Raw genomic sequence first — 27,534 nt, 5'->3', positions numbered from 1 at the left:
AATTAGTTAACATAAGAAAAGTGTTCCTTTTCGCCCCATGGGCAGGGCAGTAAAGCTTTGAAGATGCTTGTAGGAGGAAGGAGGAGCCCTGGCGGCTTACAGGTCCCAGCTTGTGGGCTTGAACCATTGACCTTGTTTGCAGCAGCTGAGTGCAGAGCCCTCTATCCAACCAGAGTGCCAAACAGTAGATAAATCCTTAAAATAAACAGTAGTACCCCCAAGGAACATGTTCCTTAGAAAAACTAATTAAACAAGATCAGAAGGACAATATTTGTCCTAAAGCAAAGACGAAAACACATTGTGGCGAGTGTAACCACCTTAGAACTCTGTGTACAAGCCATCCAATGAGAAATGGATTACGGATCTTTCACCCTCTCTCCCGGGAAACCATCTGGGGCAGTTCTGCACTTCCTGCAGGGGCACTGTGAGTTGGTATTCACTCTGTGGCAGAGGGCTAACACTGATGGGTGTGTGGAGTCTCTGGGTGGTGGGGCAGTTCAACTGCTGACAGAGGTACCTCCGAAGAAAGGCCTGGTGTTGCTTCTGGACGTTCCCTTGGGGGAACTCTGGAGCACAGTCTGACTGGCACACATGGGGTGGCCATGAGTCACCGTCCACTTGATGGCAACTGGGGGGGCTTTGGTGCCACACGTAGTGGAGTCACATTGTGATTTTAATGTGCATTTCCCCAATGACTAATGATATTGACCACTTTGATTTACCTATTTACATTTTTTTTCGTCTGAACTGTCTTCCAAATGTCTGTTTCCTCAATTTCTTTATTGGATGTCTTTTTATTGAATTTTTCAGTTACTTTTAAAAAAAATACCCTGGCTCTACATCCCTTTGTCAGATTTGTTACAAACCTTTTCTCGCTTTCATTTTCCTATTCATAGTCTTTACCTCTTCTAGACTAATTGCCCTGAACATTTGTGCCTGTGTGGTGGCTCTGTGTCCAGTGAACTCTATCTTGGCATGCTTGAAGGCCAAGGGTATCCTGTCCTATGCTTTCTTCTAGAAGCTTTATCATTTCTGTTTTTGCATTTCAGTCTGAAATGCTCCCTCACCCTGCTCCCCCCAAGTTTGGTGTGAGGCATAGGGGTCATGGTTAACTTTTTACTTACAGATATCTAATTGTTTTAACACAGATTGTTAAAAAGCCATTCCCTTCTCCCATTGAATTGCTTTGGCCTTTTTACAAAAAAATATCAATTTTGTAAGTTTGGATATATAGTTGAATATTTAAAGATGGTTTCAGCTAAGCCAAGTGCTTTATATTTACATATACATTATATCAGAAACCTGTAAATTTTTGTATAAAAGTCTGCCAGGAGTAGAATTAATGATTGAGGATGACCCCTTGGCCGATATGGAGAGAATTTTGACCCTGGTTTAACATACTGCTGCTCCCGGTCCGCGAACATCACAGAACCCTCGGATACTGTGCTTTTGGGTTTCTTTTTTCTCAGCAATGACCTGTAGCTTTCTGTTTAGTTTAGAAGGGTTACATGATATGGTTCCTATTTAAGGGGAGAAAATGCATCCCCAAATGTTAATTGTGATTCTGAGTGGAGGGGAGGCAGCTGCTTTTCCTGTGTACTTTTTACTTACTATGCTTTCTATAATGATCATGCATCAATTTCATACAAAGAAAGCAAGACTACAATAGAGCCAAGGGAACCCTGTGTTTTATATGGCATCATGCAGTTTTGTCTTTGGTGTGTGGAAAATGCTGTTTGTTGTTTGACTACCCAAATAAAGCCTCTGTCAAAGTAGCATTGCTCTTTCTATCTTTGTTTGTTTCTTTCACTTACAGTGTTATTATGTATGGGTAGCTGCTTAATAAGTGATCTCGGAAGCCATGCAGACTTTACTAACATTCACATATTCTGTTCTTTTATAGGCATTAAAATACATAGGGAACAAAGTGAGAAGGCAAAGGATGTGGGGCGGTGGACCAAAGAAAACCAAAATAGAGGAAGCAAGAGAGCTCCTGGCTTCCACCATTCTGACCCATGTGCCTGTGAGTAAGACCTTTGTATCTGCGAATGACGATGATTGTGGGGCCGCGAGTCTCTGGAAAAGGACTACGACTAAGTTCATACTGTGTAAAGTGCACTTCCTTAGGAAAAGAGAATCCTAAGGAAGACTGTACTGCCCTTCTGGAAATTATCTTCCATTATCAGTGGTTTAAGAATCTCTGGTGGTGCTGTGGGTAGACATTGGCCTGGTAACTTCAGCATTCAAACCCACCAGCTGCTCTAGCGGAGATCGATGAGGCTGGCCATCTTCAAAACAGAGTGCCCTGGCCTCCTTATGTGGCTCTCAGGGCTCACTCTGGGAAACAGGAAGTAGAAACGGCTAGTGCCCTTGAATTGGCATGGCATCGTGCCTGTTGTGCTTGTTGATCTCTGGTCAAACGATCAAAGGGGACCCAGACGAAAGCAGATGATGAACTCTACCATTTATGAGTGACGTGAACATACATCAAGAGAAAGCAGTGACAGGAGCCTGTCATTTGAAGAAAAGTGACCACAGGTCCTTAAGACACATGAAAAGGCATGATCTCAACTCTCAAGGATCGTATAAAGTTGAATTTCTTTGAATGGGGAAAGTCTCTATTTCCTTATGTAAGTATTAAACTGTTGACTCTTTTCTTGAGGCACCTTAAATTTTGACCATGTGTTGTCCCACTTCTGTCCTCTACTTTTGAATTACAGGTTAAGGAATTTAACTTCCGAGCCAAGTGTATCTATACCGCAGTGATGGTGCGCAGAGTGATCCTTGCCCAAGGAGATAATAAAGTTGATGACAGAGACTATTATGGCAACAAACGGTTGGAATTGGCGGGACAGGTGATTTAATTATTTTGTATTAGAAATATATATATATATACACACACACACACTTAAAAATCATATAACTCTTATCACAATCCATATATGTATCCATTGTGTCAAGCACATTCATACATTTGTTGCCATCATCATTCTCACAACATTTTTTTCTACTTAAGCCCTTGTTATCAGCTCCTCATTTTTCTCTCCCTCCCTGCGCCCCCATCCCTCATGAACCCTTGATAACTTATAAATTATTATTAGTCATGTCTTACACCGTCCGATGCCTCCCTTTACCCACTTTTCTGTTGTCCATCCCCCAGGGAAGGGGTTATATGTAGATCCTTGCGATCGGTTCCCCCTTTCTACCCTACCCCTTACCCTCCTGGTATTGTTACTCTCATTGTTGGTCCTGAGGGGTTTATCTGTCCTGGATTCCCTGTGTTTCCAGTTCTTATCTGTACTAATGTACATTCTCTGGTCTGGCAGGACTTGTAAGGTAGAATTGGGATCATGATAGTGGGGGTTAGGAAGCATTTAAGAACTAGAAGAAAGTCATTTGTTTCATCGGTGCTATACAGCACCCTGACTGACTTGTCGCCTCCCCGCAGCCCTTCTGTAAGGGGATGTCCAGTTGCCTACAGATGGGCTTTGGGTCCCCGCTCTGCACTCCCTTTCAATCACAGTGATAAGAGTTTTTGTTCTTTGATGCCTGATCACTTCGACACCTCATGATCACACAGGCTGGTGTGTTCTTCCATGTGGACTTTGTTGCTTCTCAGCTAGATGGCCACTTATTTATCTTTAAGGCTTTAAGACCCCAGACGCTATATCTTTTGGTAGCCGGGCACCATCAGCTTTCTTCACCACATTTGCTTATGTACCTGCTTTGTCTTCAGCGATTGTGTGTGGAATGTGAGCATCATGGAATGCCAGTTTAATAGAACAAAATGTTCTTGCATTGAGGCAGTACTTGAGTAGATGCCAATGTCCATCTGCTACCTTAATACTAAACCTATAAGTATATGGAAATAGATCTATTTCCCCATCGTCATATATAAATATATTTACATATGTACATGCCTGTATTTAGACCTCTATAAATGCCCTTCTTACCTCTATTTCCTTTTACTTTCGTCTTGTCCCACTATCATGCTCTGTCTTCATTTGGGTTTCAGTAATTCCTCTTGGTTACATTGCCCTTGATCAAGCCCTACCAGGCCTCCTCGCCATCGATTTTGGATCATTTGTTGTTCCCTTGTCCCTGGGTTTAACACCCACTTCCTTTCCCCCACCTCCGCCTTTCCCATGTCTCCCCAGAACCGTCAGTTCTGTTGTTTTCTCCTCCAGATTTTTTATCCCGCCTAGCTTATCTAGATAGACTTGCAGAGATAATAATATGCACAAAAAACAAGACAGAACAAGACAAAGCAACAAAAGAAAACAAACAACCACCAAAAACCACTGACAAAAAATATGTATTAATGAAAGATAATTTTTATTTTATTTTAGATCGGAGAACTTGACTGTTAAATGGAATATAGTTTGCAAATATTTCAAGTAACAACAATCTACTCCGGACTTTCTGTCTCTTAAGCTTGAGCATTTTCTGAGGGATAATAAAAACTATACATTCTTTGAACATTTAATAATTATTATCTATATCTCCCACTCATCTGTCATTCATTCTGTGGTGGCTTGCATGTTCCTATGCCACTGGTATTTCAGATATAGTACAGTCACCCGTAGTGAACAGGTTTCAGTGGCGCTTCCAGATGAAGAACAGGTGAGAAAGAAGGCTTCACCACTCCCGACCTTATGAACGGAAGGGTACCGTTGTTTGATATAGCACCAGGGGAGCCTGTGCTGGAAGGGCTGTCAACATAGGCCTGGAAGAGAACTCTTTCCTCAAAGCAGTCAACCTTGAAGATGTGGACAGAGTCCACCTCTTAGGATCTTCATTTGCTCATGGGACACAACTCAAAATAAGGAAGCAACAGCTTAATAGTTGGAACCATTAGTAATAGAAATGTAAAATGGACAAAAATTTGACTCTCGGAACATTGAAAGTCATCAGAATGGAATGGAACACATAAAGATAGATATCCCAAGCATTTGCAAACTGAAATTACTGGTCAGTTGGCCATTTTGAATCTTACAGTCATGTGGTTTTATTATGCCAGGAAGTGCAAGTTCAAGAGAATGGCTTCACACTTCGTGTCAAAGACTATTGCAAGATCTGTCTTGACGTGCAGTGTGGGCTGTGAGGAGGATGTCTGGACATCTCGGACAAAGGTCACTTTGTATGCATATTACTCAAATTTGTGCACCAACACGAAAGCCAATGGTGAAGAAATTGAAGAATTTGACCACTTTGTTTGTCCAAAGGGATCAAGTGTGCAGCCAAGATGAATTGATAAGGATTGGTGATTGGAATGCAAAAGTTAGGACCACCGAGGAAGAAGGATCAGGAGGTGGAAAACAATGGTCTTTGCGATAGCAATAATACTGGAGATTACATAGTAGAATTTTGCAAGAACAACTTCTTCATTGCAAATACCATCTTTCAATAACATAAACAGCGACTGTGCATATTGACCATGTTAGACTGAAGACGCAGGAGTCAGGATGAGGAAGAGACCAGGGAGAAATGTCATTATCATTTGCCAAAACAAGGCCAGGGCCAATTGCAGAAGAGAACATCAATTACTCAAATGAAAATTCAAGTTGAAGTGATGACAATTAAAACAAGTCCATAAGATCCAAAATATGATCTTGAGTTGGTCACAATTGAATTCTGAGATTATCTCAAGAACAAATTTGACCTGTTGAGCATTAACGACCAAAGAACAGATGAGGTGTGGGATGACATAACAAGTTGTTAGAAGAAAGTGAACAATCATAAAAAACAGTGACTCAAACTTGTTCTTGAATACAGAGTAGCTAAATTAAATGGAAAAGATGAAGTCAACAAGCTAAATAGGAAATTTCAAAAAGCAACTTGAGAAGTCTAAAGCATTACAATGAAGTGTTCCAAGAACATGTACAACCTATCTCGAAGTGAGAGGAGAAAAAAAGAAAATTTAAGACGAGTTGGAATATGGAGTGATTCTAAGGGGAAAATATTGAAAAAAGCAGGAAGCATCAAAATTAAATGGAAAGAATACTAAAGGTCACTGTACCAAAAAGAATTGCTCCACGTTAACCATTTCAAGAGGTAGGTTTTGATCAAGAACTGATGGTGTTGACGGAAGGACGGCCAGGCTGCACTGAAGGCATTACAACTAAAGTTGATGGAACACCAATGAAAATGTTCAACAGTTAGATGCAATTCTGGAAGCACAGACGTGCAATTCCAAGGAATCTGGATGACAGCTGCCTGGCCAACTCACTGGAAGAGAGTCATATCTGTACCCACGACAGAGGTGAACCAACAGAATGTGAAAAATTATCAAATAATATCGTGAATATCACATGTAACTAATATTTTTACCGAAGATACTGCAACAACAGTTGCATCAATGCATCAATTTGAAGTTCCAGAGATTGAAGCTACAGGCAGAACAAGGGATATCTTTGCTGACTTACAGATTGTGGCTGAAAGCGTAGAACACTATGAATATGTTTCCTTGTGTCTTATTGACAATACAAAAGCACTTGACTCTGTATCACAACAAACTGTGGATCGGTCACATTGTGAAGAATGGGAATTCCAGAGCACTCCGTTGCTTTCGTGGGGAAGCTGCACTTGAGGCAGTCATCCAGACAAAACAGATAATGAACGCATGGTTTCAAATTAGCAGTGGTGTGTATCAACATTGTATCCTTTACCATACTCCTTCAATCTCTGTGCTGAACAAATAATCCAAGAAGATGGATTATGTGGAGAAGAAAATGACATCGAGAGGGAGGAAGGCTCATTAATAACCGGTAGTGTGCAGATAACAACCTTGCTTGCTGAAATGAGGATTAGAAGCATTTAGTGATTAAGATCACAGACTATACAGCCTTCAGTATAGATTGCAACTCAAATGTAAACAAAACAAAAATCTTCACAACTGGACCAGTAAACATTATCTTGATAAGTCAGGTTATCTCGGGTTCTACAATCAGTGCTCGTGGAAGCAGCAATGCTCATAGAAATATCAAGCAGTGCATTGCATTGGACACGTCTGCTGCACAAGACTTCTTTAACGTGCTAAAGAGCAAAGATGTCACATTGAGGACTAAGGTTTACCTGACTCAACCCATGATGTTGTCCATTGCCACATAAGCATGTGAAAGTTGGACGTCGAGTAAGGAAAGCTGAAGAAGGATCAATGTATTTGAATGGCGGTGCTGAGAATATTGAAAGTACCACGGACTGCTGAGGGGACAAACCTATAGTCTGAGAGTATGAGCAGAGTGTTCCTTAGATATTGAGACTTACAAAATTTGGACAGCTTGTCAGGAGAAGGCCATCATGCTGGGTAAAGTTTAGGAGCAGCGAACCGAGGAAGGTCCTCGGGGAGATGGGTTGGCAGTGTCTGCAGCAGTGGGCTTAGGCATGGGAAGAGTTGTGAAGATGGTGCAGAACTGGGCAGCGCTTACTTCTTCTGTGCATTGGGTTGTGTGGAACCACCTCAGTGGCACAGAACAACAACAACCAAACAGTGATGTGGGGGTGTTGTTACTTGACCTCCTCTGGCTTCGTGAGTTGGGAGAAGAAATTAGAATTAAGCACCCAAGGCTGATTCCTGTGAGGCTGAGGTTAGACATGCCTCCCTCTCTCAACTTTCTTACCCATTCTGACATCAATTGTCCTCCCAGGGCCCTTTCTAAGCCCTGTGCCTCATTTGGTAATTCACTGCAGTGGCCGCACAGAGCTCGCAGACCGGCCTCACAATGAAGGGGTTGTTAGGAAGTTAGCAGGGTGCAAATGCTCCAGAGCCCAAACCAAACATGCTGACTCATCTCAACCCTGAAGGACAGGGTTGGAACTGCCCCTTTGAGCTGCCAAGACTATAACTGTGTTGGTTTCGAACTGTTGATCCTACAATTAGCAGATAGTACAGATAAAATGTAGCCGTTTCACAAATGCTACTGGTAAAATATGTGTTGTTGCTGAGATGCCTCATTTTATTCCTGGGAGGCATGGCAAAAGTCAGCCAGTTCCCACTTAGAGTTCCAAGATTTTACAACCACGGTTACCTCTGGTAACAGTCACTCACAACGGATCCTAGGCCTTTGCTAATATCTGACTTCTGAAACTTTCTAGGATCTTTTGAGCATTTGAGTTCTTGATTTTAATTGAAGACAGCTTTATCAATCCCCCTCCACCTTAAGTAATACTGCCCTCTGTGTTTTAAACATTTGTTGTTGATATTTCGTCTTGGATCCATCTTATAGTGGGTTTTTTGCATATGATAAGAAGTATCTAATCCAATATTACTTACTCCAAATGGATAACCGGTTGTCCTAGCACCATTTGTTTATTGTGCAGTGTTTTCTATCCTGACTGATGTGAAGTGCTCTGTATGACAGATGACGCCAGCTAGGATATGTGTTGATCTGTTTCTGCACTCCGTGTTGCCTACCAGTGGTCACTTTGTGCTTTTATCTCTTCATCTACTGTTTTAGGTTTATTTGGCTGTTTGGTGGCCAATGTTTTTGCTAGCTACGTTTTAGAAACTAACACTCTTGGCATTTTAATTGGAATAGTCTTGAATCCACAGAAGAATCTGGGACAGGTCACATCTCTACTGTACTTCCAGCTTTTAGACCTTTTCGGGTGTAGGTGTGATGTATGCTAAGTTTTAGGGTTTCTTTGTCAGAGCCAGGCTTTTCAATTTTAGAAGAAATCATATTGCACTTTGCCCACATTAGTGTGGGACAGATCTTCAAGTCCTCATGCTTGCCCCTGACTGCTGCATGGCTAATGCTTGAGGATTTAATCAATTATTGTGCCTGTAGCTGTAGTAGGTGACAGCTGCTTTTGTAAATGTTTTCTTAGTTATGAAAAACTTCCTACATAGAAACTATGAGGGGACTTCAAAAATGGGTGGAAAATTTGCCTTATTTTAACATTGTTTTCCACGTTGACACCCCCTTGTGTAAGATGTATGTGTGCGCTGTGCTCAGAAAGCCCATATTCATTCATCCCCATCAGCATGGCATAGAACACTATTCTTAAATGTTGGAATGCCCTCAGGACCTTCCCTGACGCCTGGCTGCACACACCTCTCTCCCCACCCCCGCCCCACCCCACACCTGCCTGCTCTGCACTCTGTGGCCACCTGGCTGCCTTCTCACCTGGTACATAGCAAGCCTTCTCACCTGGTACACTCTGAGCCTTTGCTTTGAGGTTGGGCCAAGAGGTTGAGGCCCTTTTCCACCGCCCCGAGCTTCAGATTCAGCTTTCAAAAGGGTTTTGGAAGTGACGAAATTTTAGCTGAAATCCCACTATTGAAACAGATGGAAAATTCTTCCTTTCTGGATGAGACTCTCTGGTCCTGTGAAGATTTCAGAGTCTCAGAAACTCCAAGGGACAGTTCTACTCATGCTGTGGAGACACCGTGCGTCAGAATAGGGTTCCCCTGTCCCAGGAGCGCTCTGCGGCTCTTCTAAACACAGGCTGACTGCTCGGTAGGGCAAAGGCTAGACTCTGCAGCACCCCTTGCAAGCTCCTTTGGCTCTTTCATGCTCTCCTTTCCAACCGCATCTCCTGCTGCTGTCACCATCCCAAACAGTGTCATCTCCGTGTCTTCCAGCCCAGCTTCGCACAGAAGAGCCCGCTGTTCATTCTCTCATTCTGTGAGGAAACCACCTGTGAACACCAAGCATCACTGTTTATTTCCCCCTGCAGACTGCACATGCCTTGAGGACAGGAAGCAATGATATTAATCTCCTACTGCCCAGGGAAACGCAGGCTCGGCACGAGGCTTCGGCAGACAGACTAATGTATAAGAATGATGACGGTCCTGGTCTTGGGATTGTCACCCTAGCTGTATGGCTTCTCGGTGGGTCATCAGTGTTTCCAAGAGAACCAAGGGCAGGATAACATAAGAGTGCCAGGGCCCTGTGACTTTAATCAGGATGATCAGGAAAGATCTCGTTGAGAGGGTGGTATGTTTAAATTAAGGCAGCAGACACTGGAGCAGCAGTGGACACTGCGTTCTAGGGAAAGATGGGAGCAGGTGTGAGGCTAGGTGTGGAGAGACTGAAGCAGGTTCATCTGGCTGGCGGGAGGCCTGAGATGGAGAGAGGTGACATTGGACACCGAGGTGAAGCTGGGCTATGTGGCCCTTGTAGGCCATAGAAGGGAGCTGGGCTTTCTTATTACAGGCCATGGAGAGCCAGTGGACAGTTTTCAGTGAGGGAGTGAGTGCCAAGGTCTGATTTTTTACTTCGCCAGATCTGACCTGGGGACTAACAGACAGAGAGCTGTTGTTAGGGGCAATAACAGCAGGCTAAAGCAGAGGTAGGTGATGGTGGTTTGGATGGCAACAGCAGAGATCACCACACCTGAAGTCCTGGACAAAACTCCCCAAACACTAGAAGTTAAAAATTAGTATAGGTAGATTTCAGGAAAAAGTTAGTGTCTGAAGAAAAAAGTTGGTGTCTGGATAATTGGTAGGAGCCCTGGTGGCTCAATGGTTAAAAAGCTCTTGGCTGCTAAGCAGAAAGTCAAGGTTCCAGCCCACCAGCCCTTGGCGGGAGAAAGGCGAGATAGTGAGCTTCAGTGGAGATAGACAGCTCTAGTGGGGGGGGGGGGGGCGCTGGAGTCTGTCATCCAGGGTCGCTATGAGTTGGAATCGACGCAAAGGAATTGGGCTTGGTTTGGACTCCTGGTGGGCCTGTTCAGTGAATGACTGGTGCTCGCTTGATGAGCTCATGGGATTTTGTCCACTTGTCAGGAGACGAGAGATACCCTACAACCATGCACCCCAACTTTTACTCTTTACAATAAAACAAAGATGTTGTTAAATGAGTCTGTTTAGAGAAGATGTTAGTTATGTACAGGAATAAGTAGGGGAGAGGGTGTCGGGATGTGGAGAGCCAAGAGGCTATCCTGTAGCTTGAAAAATGAGAATCAGGAAGAGGGCTCCCCTGTGCCGGAGGAACACAGCTTTGTGAACAGTGTGAAGACATAAAAGGCCAAAATGCGCAAAAACAATAGCTGCTAATTTCACACCCCTTGGGATGTGGGCATATAAATGTGCGTTCACTTTAGATAACAGAGGTGCAGCCACTGGCCAAGCGGGTTGACAGTGCTGTCCCTCAGCCTTCCTGCCCCCAGGGGGTTGCAGGCCAGTCGCCAGCAGAGGTGTTAGGAAAACCTACCGATTTCAGGCTTAATCTTTTCACCTGCCTTTTCTTTTTCGGTAATGTGTTCATTATTTGCTGAGCATTACTCTCTTCTTTGTCTGCAGATTTTTTTTTTTCTAATGCAGCTTGCTTTGTATGGGGGAGATATGGAACAGCACCAAAATCCGGCACCCTGGAAAGCCAGGGATTTCTACCCGGGGACAAAAGAATGCCGCCTTGACTTCAGAGATTGCCTAATCCCAGCTGTTCTGATAACGTAATGAAGGCTGCCTAATGTCTTTAATTTTGCAACCAGTTTGTGTGAAAAGGAGAATTTGGCACTCTGAAGGCTTAACCGCTAAATAGCAATCTCAAGGCGCCTAATTAGAATTCTCTGACATTAAGCTAATTGGTGAAACTGTATTTCAGCAGCTTAACTTCTTTATTAATTTTTTTAGCGTTTTCATTGAAAATCAGTTGATGAGCTGTCAGCATTTTCCCTTCCATGTAGTTTGTTCTTCAGCACTCCTGTCTTCCTCAGGCTGGAAGGACTCGTGCTAGCCGTGCGCGGTACTGCCTGTCATCACCTGCATCCCTTCCCTTTCCCTCCTTTCACTCTTGACCCAGTGGGTGATTGTGGGACCTAGCCTGGCCGCATCTCACCGCTCTCTAGACTGGAGAGCATCATTTCTCTGAAAGGGGAACCAAGTAGAATCAGGGGCTGGGGGTGTGGGGGTGCGTGTGGGGGACAGAGCGTATTCATGAGGCAGCCTCTCTATTGGCGCATACTAACTTTGTCCTTGTATGGGGCCAGCCCCAGGGGTTACGATAAATTCAGCTGGGATCCAGAAAAACTTTGTCATAACTTGAGACACAAAAGTGTCTTAAGTGCAAGGGGCTAATTAAACTCGAGCTTTTGTGGTTTAGGGAAAAACTATTTGATTCTGTCAGGACTCATTCAAGCTCTTCGCCAGCTTCCACAGGAAGTGCCTGGAGCAGGCGTCTTCATTCCCTGCTAGCCCGCTACCCCTCTGCACCTGCTCCCTTTCTCAGAGCCTTTCTTTCCCGGAGGGAAGCTGCCGGGTCTGTATTGAGTGTGAGAAGGGATTAAGCTCCCAGTGGAGGTAGTTTTCTTTTAGAACACTTCTGACACAGTCAATAGGAAGTCCAGAGTCCTGACTGTCCTAGCTGAGAAGTTGAGTTTAGGAGACAGGTGGGCAGGTCATGTCTCGCGTGGGGGCAGGAAAACACAGTAGTCCTATTGCATTCACCATCCTTTCTCAGTTTCACGGGAAAGCTTATTTGCTATGAAAAATCATCACTATGAGTCAGAGCTCATATAGCTTATAAACGCTCAAGGATGCCATCACTCTGGCAAGTTGTTGGGTGCCATCGAGTCAGCTTCAACCCACAGCAACCCTGTGCCCACCACAGTGAAACACTGCCGGTCCTGCACCATCTTCACAACTGTTCCCCGCCTGAGCCCATGGTGCAGCCGCTGTGAGTCCATCTCCTCGAAGGCCTCCCTCTTTTTTGCTGCTCCTCCATTTTACCACACATAATGTCCTTCTCCAGGGACTGGTCTCCTATTAATATGTCCAAAATATATAAGACAAAGTCTTGCCATCCTTGCCTCGAAGGAGCACTCGGGCCTTGTTTCTTCCAGTACAGTCTGTCCTTTTAGCAGGCCTTTCAGAACTCTTCTCCAGCACCCCAATTCAAATGCATCTCTTCTCCTGCCGTTTTCCCTCTTCGGTGTCCAACTTTCACAAGCCCAGGCGGCCTTGGGACATAATACCATGGCCTGGGTCGGGAGCGCCTTGGTCCACACAGTAGCATCCTTGCAAAGAGGTCTTGTGCAGCACATTTCCCTAGTGCAACGTGTCTTTTTCTCTCCTGGCTTCTGCTTCCAGGAGCAATGATTGTGGATCCAAGCAAGACGCAATCCCTGACAACTTGAACCTTTCTTCATTGATCATAATGTTACCTATTGTCCAGCTGCGAGCATTTTGAACTTCCTTGAGTTTTAATCCATACTGAAGACTCCAATCCTTGATTTTCATCAAGTGCTTCAGTGCCTCCTCAATTTCAGCAAGCAAGGTTGCGTCATCTGCATACCAACGAAGGTTGTTCGGAAGCCATCCTCCAATCCTGATGCTGTACTTTTCTTCATGTACCGTTTATACTCAAGTGTAAGCCGACCTGAATATCAGCCGAGGCACCTAATTTTACCACAAAACTGCATTTTAAATGTGCTGAAAAATTTGGTTTATACATGAGTATATATGGTAATCTAGCTTCTCTGATGATTTGCTTAGCTTATAGATTAAACGAATATGGTGAGATGTCACACTCTGATACACACACCTTTCCTGATTTTATGCCATGCAATATTCAATATTCCCTTGTTCTGTTCGCACAGCTGCCTCTTGATTCATGTAAGAGTTCCCATTGAGCACGCTGAAGTGTTCCGGATTCCCATTCTTCTCACGGTCATCCAGTTTATTTTGACAGTCAAATACCTCTGTTAATGAAACACAAGTAAACATCTTTCTGTTATTCACTGCTTTTAGCCAAAATCTGACATCAGCAAGGATCTCCCTTGTTCCAAGTCCTCTTCTGAATCTGGCCTGAACTTGTGGAAGCTTCTTGTCAGTGCTCGTAGGCCACCTCCTGAGTTGGGAGACTAGACTAGCTCTTTTGATGCACTGACTTTCGTGAGCTCTTTGATTCTCTGATAAGTGAGCGTGCTCTTCCCTTTTGCTGTTCTAATTCTAGGTGCTTGCGCATTTCATGGTGATACTTGGCTTTGCCTTCTCTAGCTGCCCCTTGACATTTTCCATTCAGCCCTTCCATTTGCTTTAGCTACACTACTATTAATTGCAAGTTTTAGAATCTCTGCTGACATCCACTTTGATCTTGTCCTTTCTTCCTGTCTTTAATGACCTTTTGTTTCCCCATAAATGATGGTCTTGATGTCTTCCCACAGCCCGTCGACTCCTCGCTCAGTAGTGTTCAGTGTGTCAAGTCTGTTTCTGAGATGTTCTCAAAGATTCAAGTGGGATAGATTCAAGGTTGGATTTTGGCTGTTCTTTAGCTATATCCTGATCTTACATATGAGCAATTGATGGTCTGTTCCACAGTTGGCCCCCGATCTGGTTTTAGCTGCTGCTACTGAGCTTCTTCATTGAACTTCTTCCCACAGATGTGGTCAGTTTGATTTCTGTGTATTCCATCTGGGAAGTCCATGTGTGTAGTCGCCTTTTCTGTGGTTGATAAGAGGTACTTGCTATGAACAAGTTGTTAGTTTTGCAAAATTCTATCGTTCAATCCCCATCTTAATTTCTTCACCAAGTCCATGTTTTCCAACTCTTGTTCCTTCCTCTTTGTTTCCAGCATTTGCATTCCCATCCCCAATAACCATCAGCACATCTGGATTCATGTTTGATCAATGTCAGCTTAGTCGTTGGTAGAATTCTTCAGGTTCTTCATCACTGGCTACTTTTGAATAAAGGCTCTATTGACTGGATTTCCTTGAAGGCCGTCAGATACCATCTGATCACAGATGGCATTGTATCTCATGATAGATTTAGCAAGGTCCTTTCTGACAACGAATTGCACGCCATTCCTCTTGATTGTGTTACTCACAGCATTGTAAATAATACGATTTTCTGATTCAAAGTGGCCAATACCAGTCCATGTCAGCTCACTAATGCCTGGAATATCAATCTTCCTGCACTCCCTTTCATTTTTGACCACTTCCAATTTTCTTAAATTCATATTTTGCACACTCCAAGTTACAGTCATTAGATTATTTTTGCAGCTGTTTCTCATTACGTTATTCGCCATCAGCAAATGCAGATCCTGAAGGCTCCACTCCCACAGGCTTTACCTGACTCATATCACCCTGGTCAGACTCCCTCCAAGAAATCAGCTCTTCATTCACGTTTCAAGTGCCCTCAGGGACCTGAGGGGCCCATCTGCTGGCAGTATATTTGACCATGTTCTGTTTCCGTTATTTAGGCTTTCAGTATTTGACAATGCTTCCCAGTTATGCATATGGTTTTCAGTGGCTTCTTGCTCTGAAGTGGGGAGCCAAGACCTTCTTTGTCATCTCTACTTAGTCTGGAAGCTCCACTGAAACCTGTTCCCTTTGGGTGACCCTGCTGGCATTTGAACTACCTGTGACACAGCTTCCAGCGTCGCAGCAACACACAAGCCACCACAGTAAAACAAACTGACAGACAATGGGTGACTCTGGAAAGTGGAGACCCTTTCTAAAAAATTAATATCTTACAGTATTTTTGTGAGAGTGCATGGTAAGACAGGCTCTTGTTCAACCATTTGTACATGTCCCTCTCAGTGACATTGGTCATAGCTTCATCTCAGTTCTTCTTATTTCCATTCCAGTTGTCCCACTCCCATTGTGGCTCCTTGTCTCCCATTCCCCACCCGGAACTGCTGTAGCCTAACTTGTCCCTTTGTTCTCATGGGGAGAATTGTTTTTTAAAGAGCGTGGTTCTCAAGGGTGAAATCCTGTACAATCTGAGCTAACCTGCTGCTGGGTTGGAAAGTGAGTAGAATGTAGGGAACTCTGAACTTAGGAAGGTCTCCGTGAGAATTCCCCTTTAAGAATTCATGTCTGTATGTCATTCATACCCACCCATATTTTGATGCTTCGTTGGGTAACTTAAACTACAACCATTGGAATTGTTTTTCTTCTGTAAAGGAAATTATTTCAGGGGGAAAAAGTGAATTAACCTTATCTCACAGGGCATTTGTAGTTTATTACACACAGCTGCTAATTTAAAGGTTGGAAGTTTGAATCTCTCCAGTGGCTTCGCTGGAGAAAACTGGGCATCTCTTTCTGGGAAGATTGTTGTTAGGTGCTGTTGGGCTGGTCCATTTCATAAGGACCCCGTGTACAAGCAGAACAAAACATTGCGTGGTCCTGTGCCATTCTCACAGTGGTAGCCTGTGTGCGCCCATTCGTACCCCCACTGTTTTAGCCCATCTTGCTGAGGGTCTTTCTCTCGTGCGGCCCTCCGTTTTACCAAGTGTGACCTTCTCCAGGGACATCTGTAGATGGTAGACTAGAAGACCATGTGAGGCCGTCCTGCTCTGTCCCCAGAGTCCATAGGAGAGGAGAGTCAATGTGAAGCCCCCAACAATGGCACACATTGTGCTTAATTCTTGAAGAAACATGCCTGACATTTATGTGCAATAGGTCTTCATTTTAGTTTGGCTTTTTGTGAATTTCATGTGAATACAACTGTGGCTATCTGTCGTTGTGATCCATGCGGCCCCGGGACAGTGGCTTAAAACAGCACCGTGTGGTTTCTGTCGCTCCATGCTTCTGCGCCTCGTGGTGATGGCGCTCATGAGCTGGTGCTGTCTGTCAGAAGACGAGGGAAGGACTGGAAAGCTGGCCCAGCCAAGGGTGCACAACCGCTCCAGCACCAGGGTGGCTCAGGGCGGCTAGAATGATCTGTGAACAAGGCTCGAGCCGATGGCCTTCATGACCTTCAGTCCACTGAAGTCACGGGTCTCGAACCTGAGTTTTAGCTCTCCAGTGAGCTTCGGACCAAAGCCTGTTCCAGGTGCAGAGCCTTAGAACCAGGAACCCGTGCTTCTGCCTCCTGACAGTGTTGACATCCTCCGACTTCCTTCTGCTGTGGATACCTGCTTGCACAGTCAAGTAGTTTTTAAAATAGTTTGATTAGAGTTTATGATAATTACTTATTGGCAAGTCCAACCTGGTGGGAGCTAGTCCACCTCTTCTGAAACCAGAGCCACCCTTGTCTGCTTTTACGGCTGCTGCTTCCAGCCCGCTGAGCTGGCTTCTGTGGTCACACGGTTGTACTTGGAAAATAATATACTTTTACTCCTAGAGCCAAAATATTATTACTTTAGCACATGCAGCACATATCAAAATTCTTAACGAGATAGTGTGATTCTTGCTTTTGTGCTAAGTCGTGAACTCGACGCTTCACAACTCCAGAGCCTCTCCCCTTGGACTTCTAAGGCTTGTGACAACAAACCTGCTGTGCTTGATCCACGTATTCCTTCTGCCACCACTTAGCTTTGTTGAAGTCTTTAAAATTTATTTTAAATCATCTTATTGGGGGCTCATACAACTCTTATCACAATCCATACGTACATCAATTGTGTAAAGCACATTTGTACATTCGTTGCCCTCGTCATTCTCAAACAATTGCTCTCCACTTAAGTCGTCCTTGCCATCAGCCCCTCATGTTTTCCCCCTTCCTCCCGCTGTTGGAGATTCTAAAAGCAAATCCCTGAAGAAATAGCATTCTTCTGCACCTTCTCTTCTCTTGGCACGGTGTCGTTCCATGAGGCTGGAACGCACTCAGTTACTGCTGTCAGCTCCCTGCCTGCTCGTGGTGACTGGGACAGAGTAGAACTGCCCTCTGAGTCTCTGTAGCTGTACGTCTGCACAGCAATAGAAAGCCGCCTTTTTCTGCCTCAGAGCATCTGGTGGGTTTGAACTGCTGACCAAAAAAACAACAACAAATGTACTACCATCACGGTGATTCTGACTCATAGTGACCATATAGGACTGGATAGAACTTCTTTTTTGGGTTACCAAGACTTTTTAAATCTTTATAAGAGGAGACAGCCTCATCCTTCTCCTAGGGGGTGGCTGGTTGGCTTGAACCGCAGACCTTGTGGCTTTTAGCTTAGTGTGTAACCCACTACACCACCAATGCATTTACTTTTATTTTTGTATTCGATTGTGTGAAGCTGTAATAAATATGATACACAGTGCTTTATTCTTGTGATCATGTTCTTTGCATAGTTCTTTTTAATATTCCTATTCATGTCTCCTAGTATAAGAATTTTCCTCAGATAGGATTACCTACTCAGTATGTAAATCTTCAGCTTTCAGGAGAATGGCAAACTAGTTTCTCAAATATTTCTACATTGGATTGCATATGAGTTCCTGGTGATCTGCGTCTGTGATTTGTCTCAGTAGTGGGTGAAAGGGGCCCTGATGATGTGTTAGGTGATCATTAGACTGTATATCACCAGGCCAGGAGTTCAACCCGCTCGCCAATCTGAGGGAGAAAGATGGGGCTATCTATCTGCTCCCATGAAGATATACAGCCTCAAACCCTGTGTAGGGTCATTATGCGTTGGAATCAACTCGATGGTAGTGCGTTTGTGGTTTGTTTAGTGTGTGCGTGTGTGTCTTGGTGGGTGGAAAATAATATCTCTTTGTGGTCTGAATTTACATTTTTCACTATTAATGAAGTTAAACATCCATTCGTATGCTTAATAGCGATACCCATTTTCTCTTACATTCTCAGTGTCACTTGGGTTGTTTGTTTCCCTTTGTCGTTTTGAGGAGCATTTGTGTGTAATCTGAATCCTGATTTGCGCCAGGTGTGTGCTGCAGATGGTGCCTCCCAGCCTTGGGAGTATTTTCCTCTGTAACTGTTTGATGTCTTGTAATGACTGTTGTTGTGCGGTGACATCAAGTCCGTTCTGACTCAAAGGGACCCTATGTCATGACTAGGCATTCGTAATTTTAATTTATCAACTTTGTCAACCTTTATTTTAATGGCGTTTTACACTTGTGGCTAAAGAGCCTTGGTGGTTCATTAATTAAGTATTTAGGCAAGCTTCACCATTCATGCCCATCAGCCCCTCCGTGGGTGAAAGATGTGGCAGTCCGATTCTGTAAGGCTTTTCCAGCCTCGGATGCCCCGGGAGGCAGTTCCACTGTGTGCTACTGGGTCTCTGTGAGTCAGCCTCAATGAGGGGCAGTGGGCTTGGGTTTGGAAACTTGTGACTTAGGTATTCATTCTTCATCCATCTGCAATGGACTTTCATGCACGGAATGAAAGTTATTTCAATTGCATTTGTACCCAAATGTATATTCAGTTCTAGTACCATTTATCCTATGTGTTCTGTTGTTCCCTCTCTGTTCTGAAATGCTTCCTCTATCAACTACTAGCAAGTTTGGGTATTTCATGACTATCTCTTGACTGCCCTATGCCCTTTGTCGGTTTGTCTATGAATTCATCAGTTCCTTTGTCTTCTTTTTCACAAGTTTCGCTACTGTTTTAAGGTCATAGATTTTCCATGTTAATTACAGAATTTGTCAATTTTTATTAAAATACTTTAGGCATTTGACTGGAGTTGCCTGGAATTATAGATCAGTTACAAGTAAATTAATATCTTATAATACTTAATCATTTTATTAGCAAATGTTTTCATCATTTATTTAGGTTTTCTTCTATGTCCTTTGATAAACATTTATAATTTTCTCCATGAAGATATGGCCTCTTCTTAGAATAATTCCACATTTCTTTCTGGTTTTGTTTGGACACTTTAAGATCAGATACAAGGTGATTGCTGTTAGGTGCCGTGGAGTCGGTTCCGACTCTAACCCATCTTATGTACAACAGTCCAGGGTCAAAACCAAACCCATGGTTATCGAGTCAGCCCCACTCAGAGTGACCCTACATGGGATTTCTGAAACTCAATCTTCCTGGGAGCTGATGGCCTCATCCTTCTCGCAAAGGTTCTCATGGGCTTGAACCTCTTTATTTTCACAGGAGACATTTAAAAACAAAATCATTATACTGTCTTCATACCTAAACACTTTTTAAGAGGACTTACATATTATGATGAAGTCTATCCGTTTTGTGTGCATATGTCCCTTATTATAAATGTTGTTGTATGTGTCTGGATGACTTACATAGCATGCAAACGTTTGCACATTGTAGTTAGTTGGCATGTCTTTTTAGATTCCCGTTAACCTGTAGATTTTCTTTAAAAATCTGGACTTTTGTTGTTGTTGTTCTTAAGAGTACCCCACATTCTGCATTTTGCTGCTTTCCCATGGTGTCTTTCAACATACTGTATTCTTTCTCCCCTTTACATTTCTTCTAAGCCAGGAGATAAATCCAGAGGCTAGAGCCTATTTAGAATTCTTTTCATTGTTCTTCGGATTCTTTGTGGCTGGTACTGTACAGTTCCTGGCGTAGCCTCTCAGGAAGAGCGTGTCTGCTTGGAGATACTTTTTTGGTGCCATTGAGCTCATCGCTAGATTTAATTGTCTTCAGCCCTGACTTAGCCATTGTAAAGTTCCCCATCAACTTTTTTCCTAATGGTTCTTTTTAGCAGCTAAGGATGATTATTTTCTCTATTATTTCATTAAAGCTTACAAAATTTGAAATACTTTTATAATATTTCTATTATTTTTGCATTTGCTACCTGGAATTTCTGAGTAGTGAATAACTTCCTATTGTAATTTCTTTGGTTGTCATTAGGTGTAGTTTATGGGAAGTTGAATGGTTGCTTTCTTGGGGAGGAGAGTAAAGATGTGATCCTCTTCTAAATTTTTTCAGAAGTGAGAAGCAGGGTGTTTTCCCCTTCCTTCTGAGAATCAGTATTAAATGTGTGAATTTTGACATTTTCACTTAAAGCTTAGAATTAAAATACCTCTTTTTACAAATTTACAAAACTTTTAGAAGTGTGCTGGCTTTTGATAGACATTGCACTTGATTGAATTTGTAGATCAATTTAGTGAGAAAATGACATCTAAATAATACTGAGTTTCCCAATCCATGAATATGGTACATTTTTACATTGAAAAAAATTATATCAATTATGATGAATACGCTCAGCCTATAAATCTTATACATATTTTGTTGTTTGGATTTAGTCCTAAGTATTGTATGTATTTGATACTATCATAAGTAGTATTTTAAAAATTCCAATTTCTCGTTGCTAGTATAGAAGCACAGTTACTTTTCTTATATGGACTTTGTGCCTTGTGAGTTTGCTAAACTCAGTTCTTTTTATTAGTTCTCCCACCACTGCCCTTGATTTCATGCCGACTCCCAGTGGCCCCGTAGGACAGAGTAGAACTGCCCCTGTGGGTTTCCAGGGCTGTAAATGTTTGCTGGCGTAGACAGCCTTACCTTTCTACAACTGCCGACCTTGCAGTTAGCAGCCACGATGCAAATGCTAGTTAATTCAGTTTTATTTCTTCCTTTCCGTTTATCTTTTTTTTCCTTTTTCTGTTCTATTTCCCCTTGCTTTACTGCAGTGAATGGTACCTCCCATGCAGCGTTGAATAGGCATTCTCTTCTTGTTACCAAATGAATAAAAGAAAACTTTCCATTTCCTGCCCCTGCCCCCTCCCCCCCAACACACATACACATAGACTGGTAACCAGCAGCAGGACCCTTGGCCCAAGCCGGTTTCCTGCTCCTCCCCCAGGGACAGATGGCTTTTGCTTCTGTCCCTCTCTTCCCTCTGGCATTGTACCTATTCCTGGAATCCGAGGCTAGAGGATTCGCTGGCCCTCCTCCAGCCACAGGCTGCTGTTGCTGTCACTGGTACAGGCTTCTGCTGTGGGCAGAGGAAGGTCCTCGTCCTTGTTCGTTAACAACAGTTTTGTTTCCTCTTCTCTCTCAGTGCAGGCTCCCTTTGCCAAGCACCCGAGCAGGAGGGTTTCCTGTCCTCCCAGCAGCTTTTATAGGTTCGGTTTCTCATAAGAAACAGGAGATGAGTTTTGCTGCTTGCATTTCCTGCCTGCTAGTGAGTGTGGGCTCTGGTGTCTGGGGTGTGAGTACCAAGTACTTTAGTGCTGGGTAGCCTACACGTGACCCTGAAGCTTCCAGCTGATTTGTTCTTGCCCACGGTGGTGGCAGCTGTCTCTTCCTCCCATGCGAGTCCACGGACAGGAGCAGGGCACTCCCCGCCTCTCCTTGAAGAGACTTGGCACCACTTGTCATTCACTTCGCCTGGTCAGTCACCTTACTAGATTAACGCTGGGAGGCTGAAGATACTGCTGATGCTGTGGGTTATTGATCTTTTTACATAGATTCCACGTGGGGTGTTGTCTTGTAGTAGTCCGCATCCTGAGTGGAAGTGGAAGATCAGAACATGCAAATCTTTTTTTCCCTTCAGATTTTAAAGCTTTTTATTTGCAAATTTAAGTCATTGTGCATCCCAATAATTAAAATCATTTGAACAACAACAAAATGCCTTCCAATCAACCTGCTTTCAGGACACCGAGGACCATTGTGCCTTTACTCGTCCCGTCACCAACCTGCAAGTTCTTCTCCTTCCCTGCCAGCCAGGGAGTTCTCAATTCTTGCCTGTGAAAGGGGGCAGCACAGTCATTCAACATAATCCAACCCTTTTGCATCTTACAAAGTGAAACGGCTGAGAGAAGGAAAGCAAGAAGGCGATGTTTGTGGAATGATGGTGCATGTTGGCAGCCTCTCCTCGTGACAGTTGACCCACTGTCTTCTCAGGTTCAAGCATTTCTTTTGAAGACAGTGGATTTTTCTGTTGTGTTTCTGTCTCTTCCGTTTGACTTAAATTTCTCAATCTCAGCCATGTCAGGCTCGTCAGGACAAAAGGTTATGGAGGAAGCAAGAGCGGTGTGAGTGGAGTCTGTGTGCACTGTGGCCACCACCGAGTCCATGCAGATCTTTTAAATCTGTCTACTTCCTTTTCAGATCTCAGTCTGAGTGCTGCAGACAGTTAGGCGTTCAGCTACGAACCATAAATTAACAGCTCAGACCTGCCCAGATGTCCCTCTGAAGAAAGACTGGGCGCGCTAATTGAACTCACTGCCGTGGAGGTCTGGCTCCAGGTGACCCTAGTACGGACTCTGAGGGTTTCCAAGACTGCAGCTCTTCATGGGAGCAGAAAGGGGCATTTCAGCTCAGTAACCCCTAGAATAGCGATCTCTACATGTTCCATTTCACTTTTAATGACTTGTAATCTTCCTAGAGTCATACTTTATACATTCCAAGTTCTAATTGTTAGTTGATGTTTACAGCCGTTTCTTCTCATGTTGAGTCATGCCCACCACCCAGGCCCTACTGCCAGAGGCTTTACTGCGTCTGTACCGTGGCTGACCCTCCTTTGAGGCTGTGCTATGCGTATTGTCTTCAGGAGCTACTTCCTCCGAGGTGGCAGCCAGCCCCTTCTTTGTTTTCTGTACTCAGTGTGGAAACTCCGTGAAGCCTCTTCACTTTGGGTTACCCTGCTGTCACCGAATACCAGTACTGTGTTTACTTGTATTTTATTGACTGAGCCAAGGCACTGACTGTTGCCAGTGGAATGCACAGAAATAAAATGGACTATCTGTGAGAAGCGATGGTGGAGAAGTTCACTAAAATTAAAAACTAGGTCATTGGTCAACAAAATCGAAAACTCTGAGACTGAGTTATAAATTAAAAGTCTTGAATGCAGGAATTACAAGGGGGTACATCAAAAAACTGGAATTTTTTTCAAAGCTATGTATTTAAATTTTTTTATAAAACAATGTATCACCTTCAAAGTACTCACTATTGTACTTTATACATTTGTCAAATCTGTGATTCCATTCTTGGAAGCATTTTTCAAACTCGTCTGTTTGGATGGCTGGCAGCAACTCCCTGTTTTTTTCCTTCACCTCTTCTACATTGTCAAATCGCTGACCTTTCATGCCCCTCTTCATCCTCGGAAACAAAAAGAAGTCACATGGAGTGAGGTCAGGTGTGTGGGGCAAGAGAGATTCTGTTTTTGGCCAAAAACTGGTGCACCAAGATGGATGCCTGAGCAAGTGCATTGTCATGGTGGTAAAACCATTCCCCTGCCTGGCACAAATCGGGCCTTTTTTTGGTCACACAGTTACACAATCTTTTAGAACCTCTAAATAGAAACTGTGATTAACAGTCTGACCTGGTGGAATGAACTCCAAATGTATTACGAGTGGATATTTTCTTCTGCTCAGGAAGTTGACAAACATCCAGAAGGAGGTTTGTCTCCAGTCAACATTTCACCTTTTTAAAACAAGAAAACCACTGGTACACGTGAATTTTTCCCATAGCGCTGTCCTTGTAAGCTGTATTCAACATCACAACCGTTTCTGCTGCATTTTTTTCAAGCAAGAAACAGAATTTCACAGCCCTATGCTGTTCTCTTAAATCATTCATCACAAAAAAACAAGATTTAAACAAAACTGCTTTTATGAACAAAATACTGTGACCAGAGAGAACCTTCCCCCCTCATGCCACGGGGTACACTCACTCAGGGTGAGTTGCACGATGCTCACCTGCGGGGAGTAGAGGTGGGGGGAGGGGGCAGCGGGAGGGAGGTGTACTAGGAAATCTCCACCCATCAGAGCTGTTTCCATTTTTGCTTCCTTCGGGAACCCCCTCGTGTTGTTGTCTTTGCGGTACATCTAAGCACCGAGAAAGGTGTGATGGTGGTGCAGTAGGTACGGGCTGCGGGACTTCCCTATGGGAGAAAGATGTGGCACTCTCTGTAAAGATTTCTCGCCTTGGACACCCCTGTGGGGCAGGTCCGCTCTGTTCTGTCAGGTCACAGGGGGTTGACCTGACTCGGGACATACAGGGAGATTGGCTTGTGATAAGCCTGCAGAAAAGCATTACACCTTGCAGTCCTTTTACCTTTTAAACAAACAGTTTCTCTTCATGGCTAAACATTTATTAAGATACCTAAGCCTGCATTCTGGAAGTTCATTATAATTTTCTTTCTTTCTTTCCTCCCCAGCTTTTATCTCTTCTTTTTGAAGATTTATTCAAAAAGTTTAATTCTGAAATGAAGAAGATTGCAGACCAGGTGATTCCTAAGCAAAGAGCCGCCCAGTTTGATGTCGTGAAGCACATGCGTCAAGACCAGATCACCAACGGCATGGTGAACGCCATCTCCACTGTGAGCACTCGGCCATTCCCCGGGGCCTGCACGGCGCTGCCAGGTCCCCCCAGTGAGATGGGAACTGAAGGGTCCTTTGAGTGTAGGTGGGGAGATATCTATAAAGGAGGTTTACAGATCACAAACTGCCCACTGTAAAACGTAATTTACAATTTACATGTTAACTTTATAAGGCTTTTACTGCTACAGTAACCTTATTGCCGGTCCTAGTTCCCACTGTAATAGGCAAGAAGAAAACAGACCCATCTGCACGGTAGAATTTTCTAGAGCAACCATGAAGAGCTACTTTTAATGGACACCTCTCCCGCCCCACCCTCTGTTCTTTCTCCTTGTCATGAAATTGAGATTGCAAGCAGATTTATTAATCGGCAACATTCGTCCAAGACAATAGAAATCGGTTCATTTCGCCCTAGGTTTGTGTTCTTCAAAGGGCTGTCAGCTGTTCTTCACGTGAGCTGTGAATTCATTCTCAGCAGCTGCTGGGTGTCAGGGCTTCCAGCTATTCAGGAAGGGTTATCAGATAGGTTTTGCTCCGTTTCTTATAAAAAGCACAGCAACTGTAAGTTTATCTGATGGCGCCGGTTCACTTTTTGTATGCTAGACATAAAATTAGTTGTACAGATGGGATTTTGCCTCCACAAAAGACTCGCATAGTGTAACACAATGATTCTCTCAACAATGAAAGACTTAGTGACAGACTGACTGCCAACACTTGACATTAGAGATGGGCAGTGGCTCTCTGTGCATAGCCAGCCCTGAAAGTGACAGCGACATCTAAACTTGAGGTAAACGACGCCATTGGGCCGAGTTAGGCCCATTAACCTCTTGTGGTTCAAGCTTGTCTGAAGACAGAGTCCCGAGAATCAGAGAGAAGCTGCTGAAGTGTGGAGCAGGCTGTCGCCGGAGCGGCTGTTGCTCGCGAGCCTGTGCGTTCTCAGGCCCGCTGAGCTGTTCGAGCCCTTCTTTGGCCCCTAACTGGCCCTGTTTTACTTCCCAGCAAGCACTGCTTATGGGAAAACCTTTTTGGAAGTGTGCCCCAGTGTACAGGGCACTCTCGCAAGAACTCCCTTTATGCTTCGGCCAGTGTTGCCTTCGGAGAATCCTTTCAGCAGACAGACTTTGGCAGAGCTGTGTCTCACAGTACCCTCTTCCCTCCCTTTCCCAACGCCCTTGCAGGGGGCTCGAGTAAGTAAGTCCTGAGACTGAAGTCATGACTTCACTCCCCGTCCACGTCGTTCTTGCCAGCATCCTGCTGCCTTAGTTTAGCTCTCTGCTAAATATTTGCCCACGTGCCCTGCTTCTCACGCTTTGGGTATAAGTCAGTCTGCTGGGCTCATTCTGTCCTGAGCACAGAAGGGGTAAACTGAGCCAACAATGAAGGCAGATGGGGGATATCTCTTTTCTCTTTGTTTCTTCGCTTTGCAGTGGCCAGTTTGTTCGTAGACGTTCGCTCTTAAGTTATCAAAAAGAAAATACAAACCCCTCAGGGTTCTGAAGTGATAGGTCTTCATTGTCATAGTGAGCAAACTCTAATCTGGGGGAACATCCCCTAGTCTCCCATACTTTAACTCAACCAGATCACTCAATCTGCTTCTGAAATCCTAGCTACTTGTTTCTAGTCCCGGAGGGTTTGACACTGAGGGGGAAATGCTCACGGTCCTGTGTGTTTGCTCTCGGGAGGTTATGCACAGCCTCAGTCAGCTTCTTGAGGGAAAAATGAAGAACCGCTGTTCGGAGCAGAACGAGTCCACTGTTTGGGGGCATTTCATTTTCTGCATTGACTTTCCTATGCATACCACTTTCTACTGTTACCGTGAATTCAGACAGAAAATAAATTCTTATCCGTATTAGTCGTTACATTTTCAATGAGAATATTGCTTTGTAGATCATTTATGTAACACTGTTTAACAATATATTTAACGGAGAGATGATCCAGTACTTGTAACATTCAAGATTTATTTTCTGTGAGTTTCTTTCAAGGTTGGCATGGTAGCACAGAGAGTATATGACCTTTCTTAATATTAGTACATCTCCAATGTGCCAACAAGACTCAGGTTAGCCTACCATGTATTCTCCATCCCTAATAACGGCCTTCATTTATTTCATTACCGCTGTATTCGTCCGTAGTTATGACTAAGTGTGAAGGACTTCCAAGTCAGAGCACAATTGGAACATGCACTGATCTCACCAGTCTTCAAACTAGTTTTATCGTGCAGGAATGTAGAAATTGCTTATGTTCTGGAAGTTTATGGCTTCCAGTAAAAAACCTCTCGATTGAATAGGCTTGTTCAGGGTGAATTAAAATCCTCAAAACTCTTTGCCATCAAGTCGAGGAGTTTAACTCGTAGTCACCATCTAGGAAATAGTAGAAAGGCTCCTGTGGGTTTCCACGGCTGTAAATCTTTATAGGAGCAAAGGTTTCCTTATCTCCCGGGAGCGGCTGGTGGTTTGAAACTGCTGCCCTTGTGGTTAGCCGCCCAGCATGTAGCCTACGACTCTACCAGTGCTCCCCTGGATCTGATTGGCTCCTTAGAAAATGACTGTTCTGATACGCTAAAGTTTGATACGGCATAGCATTCTGAGATGGTGGCTGGGGTCTTGTGTTCTGCCATCAAATCCTTTTTGGCTCAAAGTGACCTCTTGTGAGCGAACTGTCCCATAGGATTTTCTGGATTGTAATCTTTCTTTCTTTCCT

General features: G+C 43.9%; 1 protein-coding gene across 1 annotated transcript in view; it reads left to right on the top strand.

The window, feature by feature from the left end:
* POLR3B (RNA polymerase III subunit B) overlaps positions 1-27,534 on the top strand; it is a 131,351-nt gene that overhangs the window by 37,378 nt on the left and 66,439 nt on the right. The window contains exons 11-13 of the mRNA XM_075551041.1: positions 1,904-2,023; positions 2,721-2,855; positions 24,678-24,839. Of these exons, the coding sequence (XP_075407156.1) occupies positions 1,904-2,023; positions 2,721-2,855; positions 24,678-24,839 (417 nt within the window). The remainder of the gene's footprint in view (positions 1-1,903; positions 2,024-2,720; positions 2,856-24,677; positions 24,840-27,534) is intronic.

This window comes from Tenrec ecaudatus, chromosome 6 (assembly GCF_050624435.1).
Source record: "Tenrec ecaudatus isolate mTenEca1 chromosome 6, mTenEca1.hap1, whole genome shotgun sequence".
NCBI lineage: Eukaryota > Metazoa > Chordata > Mammalia > Afrosoricida > Tenrecidae > Tenrec > Tenrec ecaudatus.
Note: the sequence above shows the minus strand (reverse complement) of the source record. Positions and strands in the feature narration are given on the sequence as shown.